Source organism: Magnolia sinica, chromosome 4 (genome assembly GCF_029962835.1).
Source record: "Magnolia sinica isolate HGM2019 chromosome 4, MsV1, whole genome shotgun sequence".
NCBI lineage: Eukaryota > Viridiplantae > Streptophyta > Magnoliopsida > Magnoliales > Magnoliaceae > Magnolia > Magnolia sinica.
The window spans coordinates 59,290,827-59,311,887 of record NC_080576.1 but is presented as its reverse complement, the minus strand read 5'-3'; the positions used below and the strand labels follow the sequence as shown (position 1 = coordinate 59,311,887).

The following is a 21,061-nucleotide window of genomic DNA, read 5'->3' as shown; positions in this document are numbered from 1 at the left end:
GTGGGTCCCAGCCATGGCACCCATCGTGATGTGTGTTAAACATCACCCCGTGAATTTGATGGCCCTTTAGGGTAGTGGGCCCCCTTCCAAAAATCAACCACATGTGAACCTCAGGTGGCCCACACGGTAGGAAATAGTGGGATTAAACATCTACCATTGAGACCTTGTTTGGGTGACAGAAATTTTGGATCATTATGAAATTTGTTTTTCCTCTGTATTCAGGTCCTTATGACCTTATTAATAGATTGGGTGGTAGATAAACATTATAATGGGCCCCATGTGGGACCCACCTGCAAGAGGATGGGCTACTGTACGTATACAGCAGCATAATAGCTGTTGTATTGACATCCCAAACCGTATGGGCCCCATGCACGAAGTATGTGAGATATCTATGTCGTCCATCTATATAGGGCCACTCTAATGCATGTGTTGTATCCATACCGTCCAACCATTTTGAGAGATCATTTCATGGCATGAGAAAAGAATGAGTCAGATCTATAGTCCACGTAGACCCCACCATTGGAAATAGTGGGGACAGTGACATCCACCATTTAAAACTTCTAAGGGCCACAGTAGTTCTCAATTAAGATGATATTTGTCATCACTTCTTCTATCACTTTGTTAACTTATGAATAGGTTGGATCTCAAATACATCATGGCAGGCCACACCATGATGTGTCCAGTCCTTTGATCAGGTGGACCACACTGTAAAGAAATAGTGGGATTTGAACGTCTACCATTGAAACCCTTTGGGGCCATGAAAGTTTTGAATCAATATGGGATTTATTTTCCCTCTTAATCCAGGTCCTTAAGACCTTATAATTAGATTTGGTGGAAATAAACTTTATGCTGGGCCCTATGATTTGTGTAATAGTGAGAATTATTATCCCCACTACTATTTAAGGTACGGTCCAAATGATCCTTCAATATGATTCTTTTTGGTATGTGATGAGGCCCATCTTAATGTATTTGTGGCCCATCCATTAAGGCCCACCTTGATATATATGAGGTTCATTATTGAGGCCCACCTTGATGTCTATGAGGCCCATTGTTGAGGCCCACCTTGATATATATGAGCCCCATGTGACACAGTCCATTTGATGTATTTGAGGCCTATGGGTTAAGGCCTAATGGGATGTATATAAGGTCCATTGTAATGTGTGATTCCACCATGGTTTATGTAATGATATTTATGGCGGGCCATACCTTGGGAGTAATAATGGTTTGACGTCCACATTGTAAGAATAATGTTTGTTAAATGTCCGCATTATGACTCTCCCTAGGGCCCATTGATAGGCCCATACTTGTTGTGTGTAGGCCGTCTAGGCCTATCTTCGTTGTGAGGATAGTTCATCACCATATAACATACTTAGTATAATTCCATGACACACGCTATACACATCATATGTATGCTTGATATGAGTAGTGACTGATCATAGCATATGCCATTGGGCAGATTATTAATGGGACTCACTAATAGGAGTTACCCACATGAGCGTGCGGTACACGTAAGATTGTTGCATAACTGGACAGTATGACTCATGTATCTCGTATATGTGTGACATGATCACCCTGGCGACATCAGGGCCGTAGCCTCCATAGGCATGTCATGGATTTCTAGATGGGACACCAAAAATTTTAGTTCGAGCATCTAGGCACTTTGGATGTACCAGGAGACGCCCCAATGGCTAGACCGAGTGGATACATAAGTGCCTGAGTGCCGAATACCAGTAGGCCACGTCTCCCACTATGTCGTGGTCGGTTAGGAGGGGGTGTGGCCTTATCCACCCGAGTGAGGGGGCTGTAAGCTAGGCTGAGTTTCACTAGCTCACAAATGAGTCTGCTATCGATGAGTTGGGTAAGTATTGGCAGACTACTGGTTAGGCGGATAGTGTGGTCTCTTCCACTCACCGGCTATGCGGCTAGAGAGGTGGCAGTCAGTGTGGAGTGTACTAAACATCAGTGATGATCCCAAAAAGGAACCGTACTGATATGTGGACTTATTGAGCAGGAATTACATGTTCATTCATTCATTCATTCACTATTCACACAGGCTGGTGGTGCACAACTATTTGTTACATGTACCTTTGCATGGCCAGGATTTTGATTGGTCATGTTACTAACTTGAGATTAGGAGTTTACCACATTGAGTCTGACTATCCATATTTAGGTATGGGACTGGTTTGGATAGAAGTCCCTTGTGGTGGACCCCGTAGCCTACGATACTATGTACTATCATCCCAACTTCACACTCCTGCTTGGTCATTTTATTTGCATCACATATTGCATTACATCCGCAGGCATATGGCATTTTGGGTTGCTATGTTTCTGCACTTATATGGCCTAGACAGACTTAGCAGAATTTGTATATTGCATTGCATCCTCGGTATCTGATATTTGACTCTCTATGATTCTACGTTTACATAGTTGATCTACATTACATATTCTGATATTGTATGACTCATGGACTTACCAGTACATTTCCGCTTACTATAATATCATATGATTCATGATCTTGTCAGTACTTCTTCTTATTCCGATATTGTATGATTTATGGTGTTGTATTTGTGTGCTTAGCACTTATCTTGCGCATACACTTTCATCACCCTCTAAGCTTTCTATAAGCTTATACATGATAGATGCATGCAGGTGATGTTAGGATGTAGCCGATCTAAGGTAGGAGTGTGTAGTAGAGCTTTTAGAGTTTTCATTGATATCTTTATATTATATTTCCATTTCAGCATTATACACGAATGATTATATTAGTGGATATGTGGTGATGATATTGTTCTTGTAATTTGGGTATACTTGTGGTTTTGCTCCATTACCAAAAAAAATCATACTGAAAATCCTCCATGTAGGATCCCAGGATCAGAATCTGGCACATGTGCACTGGGAGCCGAGAATGGGGTACTACAGAGGTTGTCGGCACCAAATTCGGTGATCGGGAATTTTATGAGCCTGTTTTCCGAGTTTGGGGCATGAAAATTACTCACTTGAAATGCAAGTCTTTAAAAAAGAGAGACGACTTGTACCCAAGACCTCTCCTAGTTGTAAGATGTTGGCCTTTCCACGTGTTTTCATCCTTTCACTCACTGCACCAAAATCGTCATTTAGGAACGATTTTAAACCGTTCCTAAATGAGGAGTCGCAGAAAATCAGGAACGGTTCAGAACCGTTTTGGGTACTATTTCATTTTATAGAAACGGAATTTTAGGAACGATTTTAAACCGTTCTGGTGCCAACGGTCACATTTTGAGCACAAAATTTTAGAAACGGTTTTGAATGCTTATTAATGTAGCCAATGGTCAGATTTTAGGATGGAATTTCAAGAACAATTTTAAACCCCCTTGTTCATTGTATGAGAGAGAGAGAGTGGGGTATGTAATCTACTTGTATTATATGCTAGATAATTACACAAACAGAAGAAAAAGACAATAGAATGATTCACACACATAATAATCTTTTCCTTCTTTTCTAGTACACATTTCAATTTCAATTCCAATTTCCAATTTCAATACAACATTTCATTTCCAGGCTTCTATAATCCAACAATTCCTTGCTCTTTTCTAAAATGATCACTCTACCTTCAAATATAACATTCGCTGCAAAACTTCCTTTTCAATGTCTTCTCGCCCTTCCCCCACAAGCCGAGCAATCTCTTCCACTGGTTCTTTAGGCCTAGTATTCCATCTGCCATTAGAGGGATCTGGGCTTCCTTCGGCGCCACTTCTAAGGCTGTCTGGTACATGTCATGAGCTATTAATCCTATGCACATCCCTTCCTGTAGTGGCTGGAAGGATTGGTGGTGGTGGTGGTGTTGTTGGACTTGAATCAACTGCCTAAAGGGCTGGAGAAGGCCTAGAGAATGCTTTGCTGCCTGCTGTTTGACACGTGAACTGCCTGTTGTTAATCCTGTGCACATCCCTGATAACTTTAAGCTCTTCAACTCTGGCAAACTGCATTGCTCAACAATCACCAGACAACACTAAACAATCAGGGGAAAAAAATCTACTTTCTCCTTCAGATGAACTTGTAAAGGATCTCAGGTTACAGGATCATCACCTTCTCATTTTCTTTACAATGCTTTACAAATGGTAGAATGTTTGAGTAACGACCATGCACCAGCGTGTATGCCCATAAGAGAAGCTTCCTCGGGGCGCTCAAATCAAGGTAGTCGACATTGTCCTTAGATGGTTGGCATGGCCCTTCTATTGTTAAATGAGATGGTACAGTATGCAGGTTAATACCTGATGGAAGTGTACCACATGAGCTCTCTTGGTAAAAGTTGTAGGTGCATCTTAGTAAAGTGGCGGCTGCCTCCATATTTTTTTTTCTGATGCTTGCTTGATATGGACATGCTTCATTATGGGCAGAACTTGGCTCCATTTCGTTTCAAGAGCCTTTTGAAGAACTGGATCTTTAAATGATGAACTCCATAGGTCATTGGTTTGTAGATCAACATAAAGCAGCAGGCCATGTTCTGAACTAGCAGCTACGGTTGAAGGAGCTTGAATGCTTACGTTTTCAGCAGGTAATGGTGTGATCAAGGCCAAACTAATAAGAATGGATTGACACCAAGCAACAGAAGCATGCTTACATATTTTAGCAAAGTTACTATTTGATAATTTCAGATTTTTGAAACACTTTCAGATCTTCTCATTTATTCCTTCAATCATCTCCAACCTGGCATCCCTCTCTAATGACTGGATGTATTGGTGGATGTAACTGTTGAAGGAAACTAAACATGTCAAAAGCACATATGGACATATATCTAACCATAGGGAAATTGGATTTGTGTGCTTTACCTATAAAGGTTGTTTTCTAATAACTCTGGGCTCTTCAACTCTGGCAAATTGCTTAAATCCATCCATAAGTTCCCATGGCCTAGGTTGTGCTGGTAATACATGTTGTCCAAGCTTAGAGACATAGCTTCCCTGTCAATGGATCCATACTGGTGGGCTCCCATGGTTGCACCACCCAGGAAATCTTCAAGCTTGGGAGAGGAAGCTGGCATCACTCCTTCCATCAATAAAGAGATATAAAAGAGCCCCAGTTTGTCAATTAGCGTGTGCGTTGAGTTCACTAGGCAGAAGAGCCCTATAAGAAGATTGATCAAGCAACTGTCTCAACTAGATGTGTGCCCGAACTCGTCACAGGTAAATCTTGAGCCTCACATCCCATGTCCCAAAACACCAGGTAATTAAAACCCTTAAAATTGGTTAGAACACCCAAAGGGATTATGGCTAGAAAACTCTTTTCAAACTCAGAAAAATCTCTAAGTTTTCTGCCTTTGTCGATTTATCGACAAGTGGTTCGATGAAATCGAACCTTGTCCTCGAAGCTCACTCGATATTATCGAATGAGGACATAAGATGTCCAGCAACTACAAAGATATCTGGACGGAATTATCGATGTATCGATAGAGGGTTCGATATCATCAAAATTTGAATCTCGAGTCCATCGAGTAGACTCGATAAAATCGACATCAGGTCTGTTGTGTCCAAAGTTCTGCTAAGGCAAATCATGTAATCTTCGATATATCGAAGAGCCTCTCGATATCCTCAGAATTCAAATCTCAATGATATCAGAAGCCCTTCAATGATATCGGATTGGGACACAATTACTTCCAGTAAGTTTTTCAGGATATTTTTTCTCGGATCGAGGGTCACTCGATAAAATCAATATTCAAATATCGATCATATCGAGGCATGGTCAATGTCATCGAAAGTGGATAGAAACTATCTAGCAAGCTAATAAGAAAATTCCTTGGAATTATCGATGAATCGACACTGCCCTCGATATCATCTATATTCAAATTCTGACGATATCGAGTGAAGCTTGATCATATCTGTTTCCTAAAAAATCCTTCGAAGAAAGTCTCACATTTTCAAATGTCGAGGAATCGAACCTCATGTCGATGAAATCGGAGTTCAAAATCCGATGACATCAACGCATGTTCGATTTCCTTGACCAACCGGCAAAATGTTTCAAAAGCGTTTGACATTTGAGTTCATATCATCGAGCAGCCAGTCGATGCTATCGAGAGTATACGCTCGATGATATCGAACTCTGTAAAAAATGCGACCATTTTATATCTATTGGAACTTTCTACCTATTTAATGAGAGCTTGCCCTTGGTTGTTGGAGAGAGAAAATAGAGAGTGCTTTTGTGTGTTTAACCCTAGATCATATAACCTAAGCCTTTTTCTCTCATGGGAGCTCATCCTCCAATTAACCCTCATCATTGACATTCAACAGAGTGGATTGGGAAATGAACTTCCGCATTCAAGGATCCTACAACTACCACTTTAATGGCAAATCATTAAGCTGGGATGCCTTGAATGCATAGATGATTGGAATCGCTCTATCTCCCTTATAGGAAAACATTTAATATAGTAGGATTCCATTATAACCTTGACCTAACCTGTCACCATGTATTAGTACATTTTCTGAGTTACAGTTCAAGGAAGAAGAAGATTTTTGTTATCAAAGGAAGAGATCTTTAACAACATACTAAACGGGGCTCATCTACTTATTTGTAAGTCATTAGAGTCTAGAGGACCCCTGTGATCATTCCTTTTGTAGGATTGGATCTAAGGTGTTTCTCATCCCTTGCAAGTCCTCGTAAGAGGCCTCCGACGGGAGTGTATGCGGGGGTGCTTTGTGTTGACCCTTACTATGTGGAGAGCATAAACCTTTAGGTCCTTGTGAAGGTCCTTGGGTAGGGTGGCCTAAAAGTCGGGTGCTATGTGTTGACCCTTGCTCATGGGAGTATAAACAGTGTCGTGTAGACACATTGTGTCAGCCTAAGTGTAGGTTGTACTGGTTAGAGGTGAACCTGATTTAAAACCTCCGGTTTGAGGTGAACCTATTGTGAAACCTCCCTAGTGAGATCCGATACACTCAAGGGTTGAGCGTGTTTGCCGGAAGTGGAGTAGACAAGTAGTCGAACCGCTATAAAAATGACTGTGTTTGAGATTGTTATTGTCTTCCATTACTTATATGATTTCCTTAAATACTTCCATACTTGATTATCTGAGATCACACCTCACACACATAGTCATATCCAACATAAACTGATTTGCATATTGTTTATATCTCAAATAGTTTTATGATTGAATCCTCTACCGGGCTTGGAAGCCAGTAGAGTTACTCTTTAGTAATCCTAATGTATGCTTGCTTTTAGGATTGGAGTGATAGGATTTTAAATTGTTATAAAATATTAAAAAAATCCTATTCACCCCCCTCTAGGACATATTGGCATATTCCTACTTCAACTAAAGCAGTCATTACTGCAATTTCAAGATAGACATGACTTTATTTTTAGAAACTATTTAAAAGAAACTGAAAGGAAGAGATGGAAGAAGAGAAGCATACCTTCACCTTGCTGTGATCTTGTAAGAGCTTCCATGATACAAAGGGAGCCATCAGATTTCAGTGAAATATATGTCCAGATGGATGCAGCATAAACTCTAGAAATAGTTTAAACAGCTGACCTAGAAAATTCATGGGCATCTTCTTCTCTCCCATGACCAAGAAAACATACAACCTAATAAGTGAATACTAAGTGAACTTGAAATAACTTGCAATGCTCTCCATTTAACACTATCATCCTGCATAAAAGATTTCATTTAAGCTTGACGTAATGTGATTCATACAAGTATCAAGTTACTGAGTTTACAGTAAAGTTTCAAGCAACACTGTAGCTCTCTAAGGAATTTCTCATTCAAAATACCAAGTCAACTTTTCAGCCGACTCTTGAGGATCTAAGAAAGCCTTCATGCACACACTTCTCAACTATTCCTCTTTTGGGGGTGTTGATCTCATTCATTTTTGGTTGGGATCATCCACTCTATATCAAATATGCTCTTAAGTGGAAGTTACAACATGAATAGAAAAATAGGTAGAACTCAAATGCATGCAGAATTGGATTACCATTTGATAGTAGCAATAGCAGCAACCAAACAAAGATAATACTGCTTGTAATAAGTATCCAAGGCAAGAGAAGATGGTTCCTTGGCAGCCAAACTTTTAACCAACACAGCTCCCTGTGAAACATTGATGAAAAGCTACTTATAAACATAATTATGACAACCAAAATCCTTTAAAAAAAATCAAAAGATAATCATTTTTCATAGTTTTTCTTTTTCTATTAGATCCCAGCAATAGTGACTTAATTTTACTCTATTTAAAAGAAAAATCTTAAAGTCAATTACCTTGGATTTAAACTGATTATCCACGAAATAACCTCAACCATGAAAGCAATCGGAGTAACGTTAGCCATAGATTATTATGAGCTCTTGAATTGTCAGTGCTTGATGCCCATTAATATATAGCTTCCTCAGCAACATTAAGCCACCATTATCTTGGAGTTACAGTGACAAATTTATGAATACAGTAGCATTAAAAAAACAAACGACCATATCAATGTTAAAGTAAAAGAAACTCTGTATAAATGGAATGAGTTGATCATTTTATAACACTTACCTCAGGGTCCAAATTGATGTTTACCCCAATGCCTCTAACACATCAGCACTTCCATAGGCAGAAGAACTGGATCTGTTTCCTTGCTGCAACCATAACGTAGAATTCTAATCAATTATAGTACATACTAGAATAATTTCAACAATATTCCTTATGTGAAAGGAGCAACACCTTGGCAATTTTTGCACCAGAGGCAGCAGCTAGAATACAAGCCCCTGTTGATATGTTAATCGTGTTTGTCCCATCACCTCCCCTTACAACAATATCAACCACATCAGTCATTCCTTCAACCTTCCTATAACATTTGAACATTGCCCTCGCCAATCTCACAACCTGCAAATGCAAAGATCTATAAATCTATCAAGGAGTAATATGCTTATCAATTTTAGTCTATGAATCAAGCTTATGGAGCTTCTCTCTTAATCATGCTTGTGTTCTAATATTCAGAATTCACATATTTTACTTTCTTTTATAAAATGTTACATATGACCACTCACTTCTTCGAATGACTCTCCTTTGGCTCTCAAAAGAACAAGAAAAGTACTGATCAAGAAGAATCTCATATGGAAGAAATAAAAGGACAATAGGAAAGATGGAAGAAAAAAGCCCCATATGAGTAGCATTAGCTTAGAACAAAATCCCATTGAAATCACAGAAGAATCTTAGATACCAAAATAAGAGAAAATCTAAAACCCCAACAAAAATCACTTCATATAAAATAAAATAAAATAAAATAAAATAAAAATAAAAGAAAAGAAAACAAGCATTCCAAACATCAAGTTGCATCAGACAAGCCCAACAACCTGACCTCCAACACATCAGCATTCAGAATAACAAAAAATCACAAAAACCTAATAAAAATCAGTTCATCCAAAAACCAAAATAAAACAAGCATTTCCAACATCAGATTCCACCAAACAAGCTCAACAACTTGACTTCCAACACATCAGCAGTACAAAAAACAAAGGGCCCACAACAAAATAACACAACATTTATAGGAAAAATCCAATCCATCAAATCAAAATTAAATCAGCTCCAATCATCCAAACACACTTGCATGGTCGCATTCTCTCTACACATTGATCATTCCCAACTAAGGGTCCACCAGTTGATTGTAGATTCTCTAGTAGAACCGAATCCATGCGTTGCTGCTGTAATAAAGTTCGACACCATGTGTTATATACGATAATTGAAAAAAAAACTATGATGATGCACTCATTGCTTGGCCCCACCACAAAGAACACCTGATGCAAAAATCAGATCAATCCCCTCATCACGTGGACCACAAAAAACAATGGACAACCGCCAAACTGGTCCTATTTACAAGTATGACCGCTTGATGAGTGGATAATTCGGACTTTTGTACCAGGTGATCTTCATGGTGGGGCAAACCAATTGGATAGATTGGAGGTCATACAGACTTACACAGACGATAAGTAGGCAATTATGCACCACCTAGATGATAATACTATGGTTCAACTAGCTGCATGTGAGACCACACAAGCACAAGTTGGTAGACATCATATGGCAAGATTACTGAAAAGAAGCCATTGGAACCAAGCAGTAATGCCCTATGATCGGATCTCGAGCATTGTGAACTAAAGCCAACAACTCCATCACCATCAATTTTTCTTTTTAAAACCCATTTGGACCCCAAGGAAACTCTTATTTTTCACTACATCAATGAAGTTTAAAGCATAACCTATCATCCATAATTGCACAGTCCTGACTGAGAATAGAAATAATATGCCATTGGAAGCATAAAAACCTCAAAAGTAGGCAAAAAATGTTTTTTTTCTTCCCAGTAAGTAACATACTGAAAGATATTGAGATAGTCCCTCTAAATGCTAGGGCTTCAGATGGACACCCCCTATTATGTATGAGGCCTGGCATTCAAAATCATAGTGTAAGTAACAGAAAGGCCATGTTAATGTTATGTTACAACCTAACGTATAAAAACATGATCCCAAAATTACCACCTGTTGAAGGAAGGCAGGGTGCTGAATGCAAACAATACAATATTAGTCTATAGGAACCTGCAGATGACAACAAGTTCCAGCATGCATGCAGGCATGGTTATTGGAGTGAGAAGGTTCTGTGCCTTAGCATATACCAGCCCCAACACCATTTCTATGGAGGCAAAGGCAACATATTTCAGACATGAACAGAAACTAGGACAGGGCTATATTTTATTTATTTTTTATTTTCTTTTAATTGCAGCAACAAGAATCGAGAGCCTAAGAATTTGGAGTCATCGATTAGAACCAACATGCATATTTAATTCACAGTTAAAGTGAGAGTTTCAACTTCTGAAGGAGTATACCTTACTCATCATATTCCATTGACCTAGTTGGGGCAAGCAATCCTTTTCTCTACCAGTGTCATGGGATTTAAGCTACGAAACCAACCAGAAGCAATGACAACAAATTAAAAAGCACTCAAAGGAGGGAGTTCCTGTAGTTAAACTAGCTAGTCAATGAAACAAATCCCGCATTTGTTAAAAAATAAAAAAAAACCAATTTACTTACCCAGGTGTGGGTAAAATCTTGCTTCAACCGAAGCAAGTTTCTCACTGATTTTGATGCCAAACTCCTTTGCATAAGGATCTTTGTGGTAACTGTAAGTATTGTGGTGAACTGTCTAACCAAGGAAAATGAAGTTGCAGGGTACTTCGTTCTGACACAAGCATTAACAAAGAGTAACTACAAAGCTAGTGCCAATCACCATGTTGATGCACTAAAGAATAGTTTCCATGAATTTCATGTGCTTGCTCTGCATACAGTTGGAATGTTCTCGAGGCATGGTAAGAATAACTTGCATTTTTTTGTGCGACATTGGAACATATTTTGTGTTCATGCCTGATAAATAACAATACTTTTGGGGAAGTTCTCCATTATTCTCTAAGTAGATCTATTGGGGATTGCAACTAATTTGGTCTGTATCAACTGTTTCAAATGTTATTCAATCTCTATGTACTTTATAAATTAAAAAAATCCCTAAGGTTTGTATTTAATGTACTCTCAAATGGTAAAGAAAACATAAATTCAGTATCACAAAGATATAAATACACATGTAACAGGATTTCTTTCATTCAAATGCTCTAAGTTCTCAAATCAATGCATTCCCAAATTACTTTCTTTTTATTCTAACAAAGCAAAAATTAGTTAATGGGTTGCCCCAATTTCCTTCAATCGGTATAGACCTATGTCAACGTATATAATTTTTGGGCCAATACATATGAGATCGCAACATAGAGAGATAGGAAATTATACAGAAGACAAGGAAGAAATGAAAAAGATGAAAGAACAAACCCCTTTCCGTTTCCATTGTTAGGCACAAAATCCATGGTTTCCAAACATGGCCTTATGGGAAAACAACACCATATATTTCATCACTTTAGAAGCAATACTTTCAATTACAAAACTTCACAGCACTCTTCTTGCACTAGGTATGTCTAAAATAGTGAGTTTTGAAATTTGTCCTCTTTTGAAAACCTGGAGATGATAATATAAATAAAAGAACCACCAACGGTGCAAAAGAAGTTATCTACATTCCTACGTAAAGCACAAGGGAGTTTATTAGGGGCACTATGTATCGAGTCCCAGCGAGTGCAGCCTCACCCTAAGGAAGCAGCAGTGTAGTAACACCAAGGGCTTGATATCATTTATAAACTTTTTCATGTGAAGTGATAAGAATGAAAATATCGAATAAACAGAAAAAGGCTAAAGTGTTGTTAAAGCAAAAATAAAAATTGATAATAAAATTAGGAATAAAGACAATATTTCTAATTAATGACATTCTGCTATCGCTGAAGCCTGTCTTCATTCATATTAAGCAAATGCTGCATTCATATGGGAACCATTGCTGATCATGCACAACCAAGAGTAATGTTACATGCCATGCCTATTTCCAATGATGAGAACTCAACGAATAAGGAAATTACAGAATTCAAGACCTACAGGATATTCCAATCCTCAAAATTGGAATATCCTAACCCTAGATCAGCGGCCTATAAATAGACAGGTAAGACAGAATATGGGAACCACCCATATTCATCTGAATTCTGAAGATATAGAGGCTAATGACTGAAGCATTCAGAACTTCTAATTTGGGAAACCTTTAGGTACCATCAATCAACAGTTGCAGCCATCAGATCAAAGGTCTAGATTAATAAGCATGGAACCTATGTACAGTGTCCTGAGCCACTGCAAACTAACATTTGATGAGGTTCAGGACATTTATAATTCCTAAAAGATATGTACCAATCCCACAAACTAAAAAATAAACATAAAAATGCCAAGGATTAATTAGATGGAGAACATTAGCTAGTTGTCTGCCTCTTAACCAAAGTGGACAATAAGCATAGGTTGTTTTTCTTTCCTTTTGATATAAACATTAGGCATTGGTTCTTCACAGGAAACCGCATTTCTATGCATGCCAGCACCTCAGATGCTATTTACAGGAAACCTAAGGTACATAAAATCAAGACCATGCTGCCATCTTCTTGTAGCACACTTCAGGAGGCAAAGATGACATTTCAGAAATTGCATGCAGGGTTCTAAATAGTTATAACAGGCAATCAGGTATATTATTAATACGATCCAGTTATGGACCAATGAGATTTCAATACCCAAATCACTAGTATGGATGAAGAACTCACACCATCTATTTGCAGGTAATACTAAATACGACTGGCAATGAACCGGGTCCGGGGCTGAGCCTATCAAAACCAACATTTTGAATTGTTCAATGTCCAGGCCTGAACCAACCCCACGCCCACCCATTGCCTGCTTTAGTTAAAATTTCCCCATTTCACCAGCATTTTTTAGAGCAGGAACAATCCACATCATGACCCAACAGATCAAATCCAGACCATCGAACCACGCCCCAACTAATATGAACTGGGAGACCTTAGAACACTTTACACATCCCTAGGCTAACAACCCTATAATTAGTATAGTCATCCTTTTTGAGATTGACATGAGAAATAAGGGGCAAACTACATAAAGTTATCCCACAGCAAGATGCAACACACAGCAATGCATTGCAAGCTGCATCCAGCAAGGGACATAAGTACAAGTTCTAGGAAGATTTATAGCATAAACGTAGCAACTGTGTAAATGATCATATGAAAGCGCAGGCATGTATTAGAAAAAAATTGAATGGTTGAAAGAGATGACCAATAGTTCATAATCAACAAACGTGTGCAGATATATCAAACGTGATGATACAATCACTTTTCCCTGACAACGTCTCTCTTATGTAGAATATGGTATCCGTACCATGATGACCACCTGATACGAAAATCAAGCCGATCCACAACGTCAATATTAGAGGACAGTCGATGGCATGAAATAGGGTTCTGGTGTGGCCCGCCGACGAGTGGATTGGCCCGATTTTCGTATGACGTGAACATCATACTCTGGCCCACCTTTTGTACGGATGGGATATTCTACATACGTGAAACGTTGCCAAGAAAATGGTTGTATCATAACATATGGTACAACAGTTGTATCAATCACTACTCCCAAAAAAAAATGTACGGTTGAAAGAGATGACCAATAGTACCTGTCTGCACGCTGATGTACTTGTCTGAACCAGGGAGAGGGAGATCGAGAGAGGGAGGGAGAGTGAGAGGGAGATCCAGAGAGAGAGAGAGAGAGGGTTGATATCAAAAGAGGGAGTGGGAGATCGAGGGAGAGGGAGGGAGAGTGAGAGGGAGATCGAGAGAGGGAGGGAGAGTGAGAGGGAGATCCAGAGAGAGAGAGAGGGTTGATATCGGAAGAGGGAGTGGGAGATCGAGGGAGAGGGAGGGAGAGTGAGAGGGTTGAGATCGGGAGAGGGTTGAGATCGGGAGAGGGAGATCGAGAGAGAGGGTTGAGATCGGGAGAGAGGGTTGAGATCGGGAGAGGGAGATCGAGAGAGGGAGATCGAGGGAGATTGGGAGAGGGAGATCGAGGGAGATTGAGAGAGGGAGAGGGAGAGGGAGATAGAGAGGGAGAAGCAGACGGCGATGGTGTAAGGAAATGGAGGATTTAGGGCGTTTTGGCGTAAGGAAATGAAGAAAAACATTCGGTAGTCTGTGGTAATTTACAGTAATGTGGCTCTTGGGCCATGTGGGGTCCCTCAGAGGTTACTAATCGAATCCATTCCATCCATCTATTTCAAAATAAAACAATAAAGTATAATAATAATAAATAAATAAGAACATCAAACACTCAATTAGGACACCCCAACAAAACAATGGAAACAACAGCGTATAACAGCAACTAGTCGAGTATGGTTCATTACCGTTTCAAATCAGGAACAGCTTAGAGCCGTTTCTGAACTAAACTCCGCACCGTACCAGATTGACCATTTTGGTGTAGTGACTGGCTAGAGAGTTGTCCTTTATTCATGATTTTTTTATTTTTTATTTTTCTGAATCACTTGTCTGCAGCTTACTACCGAGGTGCCATGGGCATTCTGCCGGTTTAAAGGTATTTCTCTTGATTGGGGTTCAAGCCTTGGAAAAATTAACTACCATACATTTGGTGGCACGTGTTTTGTTTAAGGGTATCTCTCTTGATTTAATGGTCTCATGCGGCTAGCTTTCAACAGTAAGATATGAGAACCCTGATTTCTTGGTTTGCCCCACCAGTATTAAAACTACTCATCAATATGTTCTCTTCAGACCGAACAAATGAGTAGGCAGGTGAGTCTTCTCAAGCGTCACTCAATTGGTTTCTGACTGTTCTTTACTCTGTTTATCTCTTTGTTACCTTGATTTTTTTTTAAAAAATAAAAATAAAAATAAATTATTCACTTTTTCTTTAGGTTACAATTGACCGATGTATTATGGCCATGCTCTTCTTTATTGTCATTGGAGTGATTAGCTTAGAACACACGCATGCACGCACGCTCACTAAGGGTGGGATTCCAAGTGGTTTGTGTTTGCAGACAAGCTTAAAAGAAGAAACAAAGAGCTATTTTCTGTCAGAGGAAACACCAAAGGTTGCATTTGGAAGTATCTCCAACTCGACAGTTGGCTGATTATATCAGTGGAATCACTTAATTTTGAACTCCCTGAGCATTTGAGACGAAGCAGAAAATGAACCTAATTGGACTAGTTGCCAGTTTTCCACTTCTCTGCCCAGATAACTAGTTCTGTTGAAAAGAGTGAAATGCGAATTTGCAGAAATTGATTCTTCTGGCCCTTGATTCCTGATGTACTTCGAAACATATATAGAATATCTTTATTTGAAGTTTAGCCATTTTTTGTGTTCCTCCTTTTTATTTTCCTCTTTAAATCATGTTATGTGCTAGGTTAATTGCTGCTTCGATGCTTAGATTACTTCGAGTTTCTGTCAATGCTACAGTTAGAGAAGTCTCAGAATCTGGCGTTAGCAAACAAACAGTATCCATCTTTTCCAAGGTATGATATGCTCCTTGACCTGAGTATATGCATGGATACTTGGGTTTTCAGTTTTTGCAACTGGGGCCCACGGTTCAATGGTCCAGGCCATGGATCTGTTGAACCCCGCCATGGTGGAACTTTCCCTAACAATATTTTTGATAGGATAATCCTAACCTTTCAATTTGTCGCATGCAAATAGGTGAATAACAAGAGAGGAGAGTTCCACCTTCAACTGAGAAAGAGCCCAAGATTTGTGGCTAGGATCATCCAATCTTGGAGATCCTGGTTATGTGGTCCATCTGCTGTGGTACCCAATTGAGGTCAACGGTCGGAATCTCTTAACCACGGGCCCCACTTATATAAATTAATCTCGGAGTAGCCTGTTCATGTCCTCGGTTTTCTGATCATATAGTCATCTCCTTCTGTATGAGTAGGTTAGAAGAGTTCCAAATGGTTTTACCATTGGGGAGTAGCTCGGGAATATGGAGTTGACACAATGTTTTTCCACTAAATTAGTATTTCTTTTTTTTTCATTTCAAGTGGTACTTGGAGTTACACCCAGATCCATAGCTCAACTGGCAGACTGAGTGGAGATACCTCGTTTCAACACTTGAGGTCTTGGTATCGATCCCTAGCGGGGGTGGCTAACATGGAGTGTGTGTACTGACATGGGTTTGTACTAACAAGCTAACCGAAAAAAAAAAGAAAAAAAGAAGTGGTATTTGGAGTACTTGGAATGCGTAACTTGTCATTTTAGGTATAGACAGCAGAAAAGAACTGATCATCCATCTATTCAGGTAATGTTTTCCTTTACCATCCTAAACTCTCAGCAAGTACAAATAAAATCGTTGCATTTCCATTTCAGCCAAACATTCAATTTGGGGTACTTCCAATAGCTGGCTAAACCACCTGATAATTTAGAATAAGCTTTTCAAACTATGTTGTTACACCCAAAAGGTTTTCTTCATGTTTGTATTCCATATTTGGATATCATGCATATATATGTAATAATGCCATTTTAGTATCTTCCAGGTATTGACCTTGGTTGTTTCTCTTTTTATTTTTATTTTAACACACGTACTCATATCCTGTGCAGCTAAGTGAGATGGAGTGTGGCAGACATGAATTAAGGATTTTCAACTGGGACTCAGGATGCATGAATGATTTGTGGAGCGAAGGTAGCTGATGGATTCTAGACGATGGCCGACAAGGGTCTGCACATGCCACTCCAAATTGTTGATTTCACCACGCCATATTACTTCACATGAGCACACGTGTGTGCTATATATATATATATATATATATATATATATATATATATATATATATATATATTATTATTATTATTATTATTATTATTATCAACTTTAGTTATGGTCTACATCGTATCAACTGAATTGTGCATCCAAACACTAATTACTATCACTATGATGATTAATCTTTCAAAGAAAGAAGGAAAAACATCTATATGACTAAACTGCTTTTAGATTTCCCACTCATGACAGTGACAAAATGTGCACAATAGTCCATTCTGACGCAGGAAAGCTGCAAAATATCCATGATTGCAAGAACTCGTCTATTTGCAATTTTCCTTTTTATTTATTTATTTATTTAAATGTTGAGGCCCTGTTTGGTTGCTACTTAAATTTGACTTTAGATCATTTTAGTTAAAAGTAATTATGTTTTAAAGGTTTTAATAGGGATTAAAAATAATCTTGATAACCCATGATTCATGTGATGGTGTTTGGTTGCACTAAATATCACGAAATTTCATGACATTTCACAGTTAAGCAGTCTTATCTGGTACAGAGTATCTTGAACTTTAGTGATATTTGGCGCCACCAAACAGCCAAAACTATGATATCCAATACATGTTGTTGACTAAAATGAGATGAAATCATTTTAAGTTGGCAACCAAACAAGGAATTCTGGGCACAGTTGACGACTTTGAGGGACAGAAGTAGGACAACTTTAAACCTTGCAAGCTGATTCATCTCTCCTAGTTCATATTACTTCACAGGCAACAGCCTGGAGCTGCACTATCGGCACCGCCACCACATCATAGAGGTGGTAACAGGAGCAGCGGATCCAGCAAGGGACGGCAAGGCAATGACAATGTCCATGGTCGCCGGTATCATCCATATTGATTTATCTTTGATGACCCAGCGCCTACTAGATTTCAGGTAGCCCATCTGTCTTCTGTACTGTACCTATACTTTGGTTTTGTTGAAGGTTTTGTATAAAGCCAGCAATTGATCTGTTTAAAAAATAAATATCAGGAAACCGAAAATTTCACAACTCCGAAAAGTAGAATGCTGATGGGTGTGTTCTCTGCTACACATATTTCGCCTGTCTTCTCCCTTCAAGTACAGAGTTTCAGTTGCATCTAGAATCATGAAATTTGATCAAACTAAATATTATCTTTGACAGCATAACTCTAGCCTGTAGTGACGCCACTTTAATGCCTTCCACGCACCCGTGTTGGATTGTTTTGAGAATTCAAGTTCCCTACTTCAGTCAATTACTTTTAGATAAACAGTCTGAAAAAGATAATTATTTTTTATTCCATATTATACATGCTTTCCATTTGAATGTCTGATACCACCAGATTTCTTTTGTTATTCAGACTGCAATATCTGCCCTGCAGTTGGTTCTACAAGAAGATTTCAAGGCCACTGAAATTGAGGTATTGATCTTCTCTTTCATGTCTTTTTAACCAAATAGCTGGAAAAACATTACAAAGATGACAGTGATGGGGGTTCACTCCATTGGTACCAGTACCATATAGGGGACAGATATGGGGCCTAGTGACGTGTTCATGGAATTCCATCAAGTGTCACTTCGAAAATCCCAAGCCTCCAAAGATTAGCCCAATCCAAAACGCCGAAGGGCCATAGCACATGAAACATGTTGAGAGGGAACACCCACTGTTTATTAGAGTGTGGGACATACCACATTGTATATATAGAATCTAGTCTGTTCAGAACCCTCACCCAGGCCAGATGAAGGGCCGTGCCAAAAATCTGGCTGTTTTGTGACTCAGGTGTCCCCCAGTGAAATTCAAGGGTAGGCATTCGCACTTAGCTTGTTTTCTTTGCTGTAGTCCACTTCAAGTTTGCATCGGGCTGAGCATTGGGCCTTAGGTCCTTTTGGAAGTTACTCATCTGATGGATGAGTTGGATGGTGTGAATACATCATGTGGGCTCCACATCTGGCCTGTCCCATAGCAAGGTTTTAATGGTGCCAACGCCTACCGGAGCGCACCCATTTAACCATACAAAATATTTCAAGCTCGAGATCAATCCATTTGTGCTATAACCATTTGTTTGTTTTCCTTGTAACGCCTCCATTACCTTGAAACTAATGGGGTTTTGTGAAAATACGTTTTATATCTTTGGAATTTGGAAGATATATCTGATTTTGATTTCTTCCTTTTCTGTAGACTTACCTCCTCAAATATGTTAGTTGCTTTAGGGCTTTGGAGAAATGATATATCTGGTTTTGGATGTGCACATTGATTAGGCAATTAGTTTTCATTATGTTTTCTTTCTTTAAAAAAATAAATTAATAAGAAACGTCGATGGTTTTAGCCGTTGGCGAATGGCCGTCGGGCTTGTTTCTGATGGTAAAAACGTCAATGGATTTGGCCGTCAAACTTAGCCGTCGGAAAGGTCGACGGCTTTCACCACCGCAAACGCCGACGGTTTTGGCCATCGAAAATGTCAATGGCTAAAACTATCACCCTTGGTCGTCCAAAATGCCGATGGTTTTAGTCATCGAAAACGGCGATAATTGAAATCTGTCGGCGAGCAATGGCCATGCCCCCTTTCCCGATGGACTGGGGAAGGTCATTGCCGACGGTTGTTAGCCGTCGGCGTTGACTTGTTTTCTTGTAGTGAACAATCCATTAAAAATTGAAAATATTTCTTAATAAATAACTAAAAGTCAATAAAGTTCAACAAGAATAAGAATCAGAGCAAGAAAAACATCCCAACACGCTACAAGCTTCACCCCTTAGCCCTAGCTAAGAAATTTAGCCAACCATAGACATAATTGGAATCAAAACCTTAAAAGAAAGCATTAAAAATAAATAAGAAAAGAAGAAAAACTCTTGGGAGGCTCCTCTACCCTTGGTTCAGCTCCTTCAAACCTTACATATCTTAAAAAGTGCCGAGGAAACCTATATTTATAGCCTTGCTAGCGCAATATCGCAAAAGCGCCTCAATTTATGCAGTTCTCATAAGTTTTACGTAACGCCTTCGATGTCATTGAACAACCTTCGATGTCATCGAATGTAAGCTAATTTTCAAAATTTGCGCCTTTACACACTGCGTAACTCCTTTCATACTGCGTAAGTCATTGTTCCATCGAACCTTCGTTTGATATCATCGAACAAACCTTCGATTGCTTCAAAGGGTGCTCGATCCATCGAGAATGTGTCCAGAACAGTCCAGCGAGTTTCTCCAAAATTCTGTAAAAAGTTCGATGTCATCGAATGGTCTTCGATGTCATCAGCAAGTCTTCGAGTCATCGAACAAGTCCTCAATTCATCGAGAAATGTATCAAATTAGTCCAGCGACCAAACTTGATTTTCATGTAATTCTTTACTATCATTAAACTGTGGTTGATTTCATTGAACGATGCCTTCGATGTCATCGACAGGTGGTCAATGACACAAGTTTTGTGGATTTTGAACTTTGCACTACAAACTTCCTTCTTTCTCCACTTGGTTTCCTTGGATCTCGGGGTGTTAAAATCTTTAATCTTGGTTTCCAAAGATCCATTCTTTACCTTGGCAATTCTTGAGCCTTAAATTAATACTTTTAGCATTCTTTTCAATCCAAGCTCTTAAACTCACCTTGCAACACAAACATGTATAAAATATATCACTAAGCCTTATCATGTTCGTAAAACCAAGATATAAATAGGGAAAAATATGTAATATTTGACACTCAACATGGGTAAGTTGAGGTTTCCAATAGGGAAATTAAGCATATTCTGGAAAAGACGGATAACCCTGATCACAAGGATTGGTCAATTCGCTTGTCTAATGCCTTATGGGCCTACCGTACTTCCTTTAAAACCCAAATTGGAATGTCTCCCTTTAAACTTGTCTATGAGAAAGCTTGTCACCTGCCTGTGGAATTGGAACATAGAGCCTACTGAGCTATTAAAAATC

At 39.1% G+C, this 21,061-nt stretch overlaps 1 protein-coding gene and 1 long non-coding RNA gene across 3 annotated transcripts; one reads left to right on the top strand and one right to left on the bottom strand.

The window, feature by feature from the left end:
* Positions 1–3,874: 3,874 nt before the first annotated feature.
* On the bottom strand, positions 3,875–7,442 carry LOC131243142 (uncharacterized). Of its 2 annotated transcripts, XR_009169895.1 has the most exons (4): positions 7,380–7,442; positions 4,809–5,022; positions 4,066–4,728; positions 3,875–3,959 (listed from the first exon to the last, which is right to left on the bottom strand). XR_009169895.1 is itself a non-coding variant. In XM_058242273.1 (3 exons), exons 1-3 carry the CDS (start codon positions 7,411–7,413, stop codon positions 4,650–4,652), a joined length of 327 nt encoding a protein of 108 aa, XP_058098256.1. In that variant the 5' UTR covers positions 7,414–7,436; the 3' UTR covers positions 4,057–4,649. The 2 variants fall into 2 exon arrangements, 1 of the variants encoding a protein (XP_058098256.1); XM_058242273.1 differs by lacking the exon at positions 3,875–3,959 and having other exon boundaries at positions 4,057–4,728; positions 7,380–7,436.
* A 9,167-nt stretch (positions 7,443–16,609) lies between these two features.
* Positions 16,610–18,152, top strand: LOC131244502 (uncharacterized). Its single transcript, XR_009170337.1, has 3 exons — positions 16,610–16,679; positions 16,979–17,158; positions 17,903–18,152. It is a non-coding gene; the product is annotated as an uncharacterized LOC131244502 (long non-coding RNA).
* Positions 18,153–21,061: the final 2,909 nt, after the last annotated feature.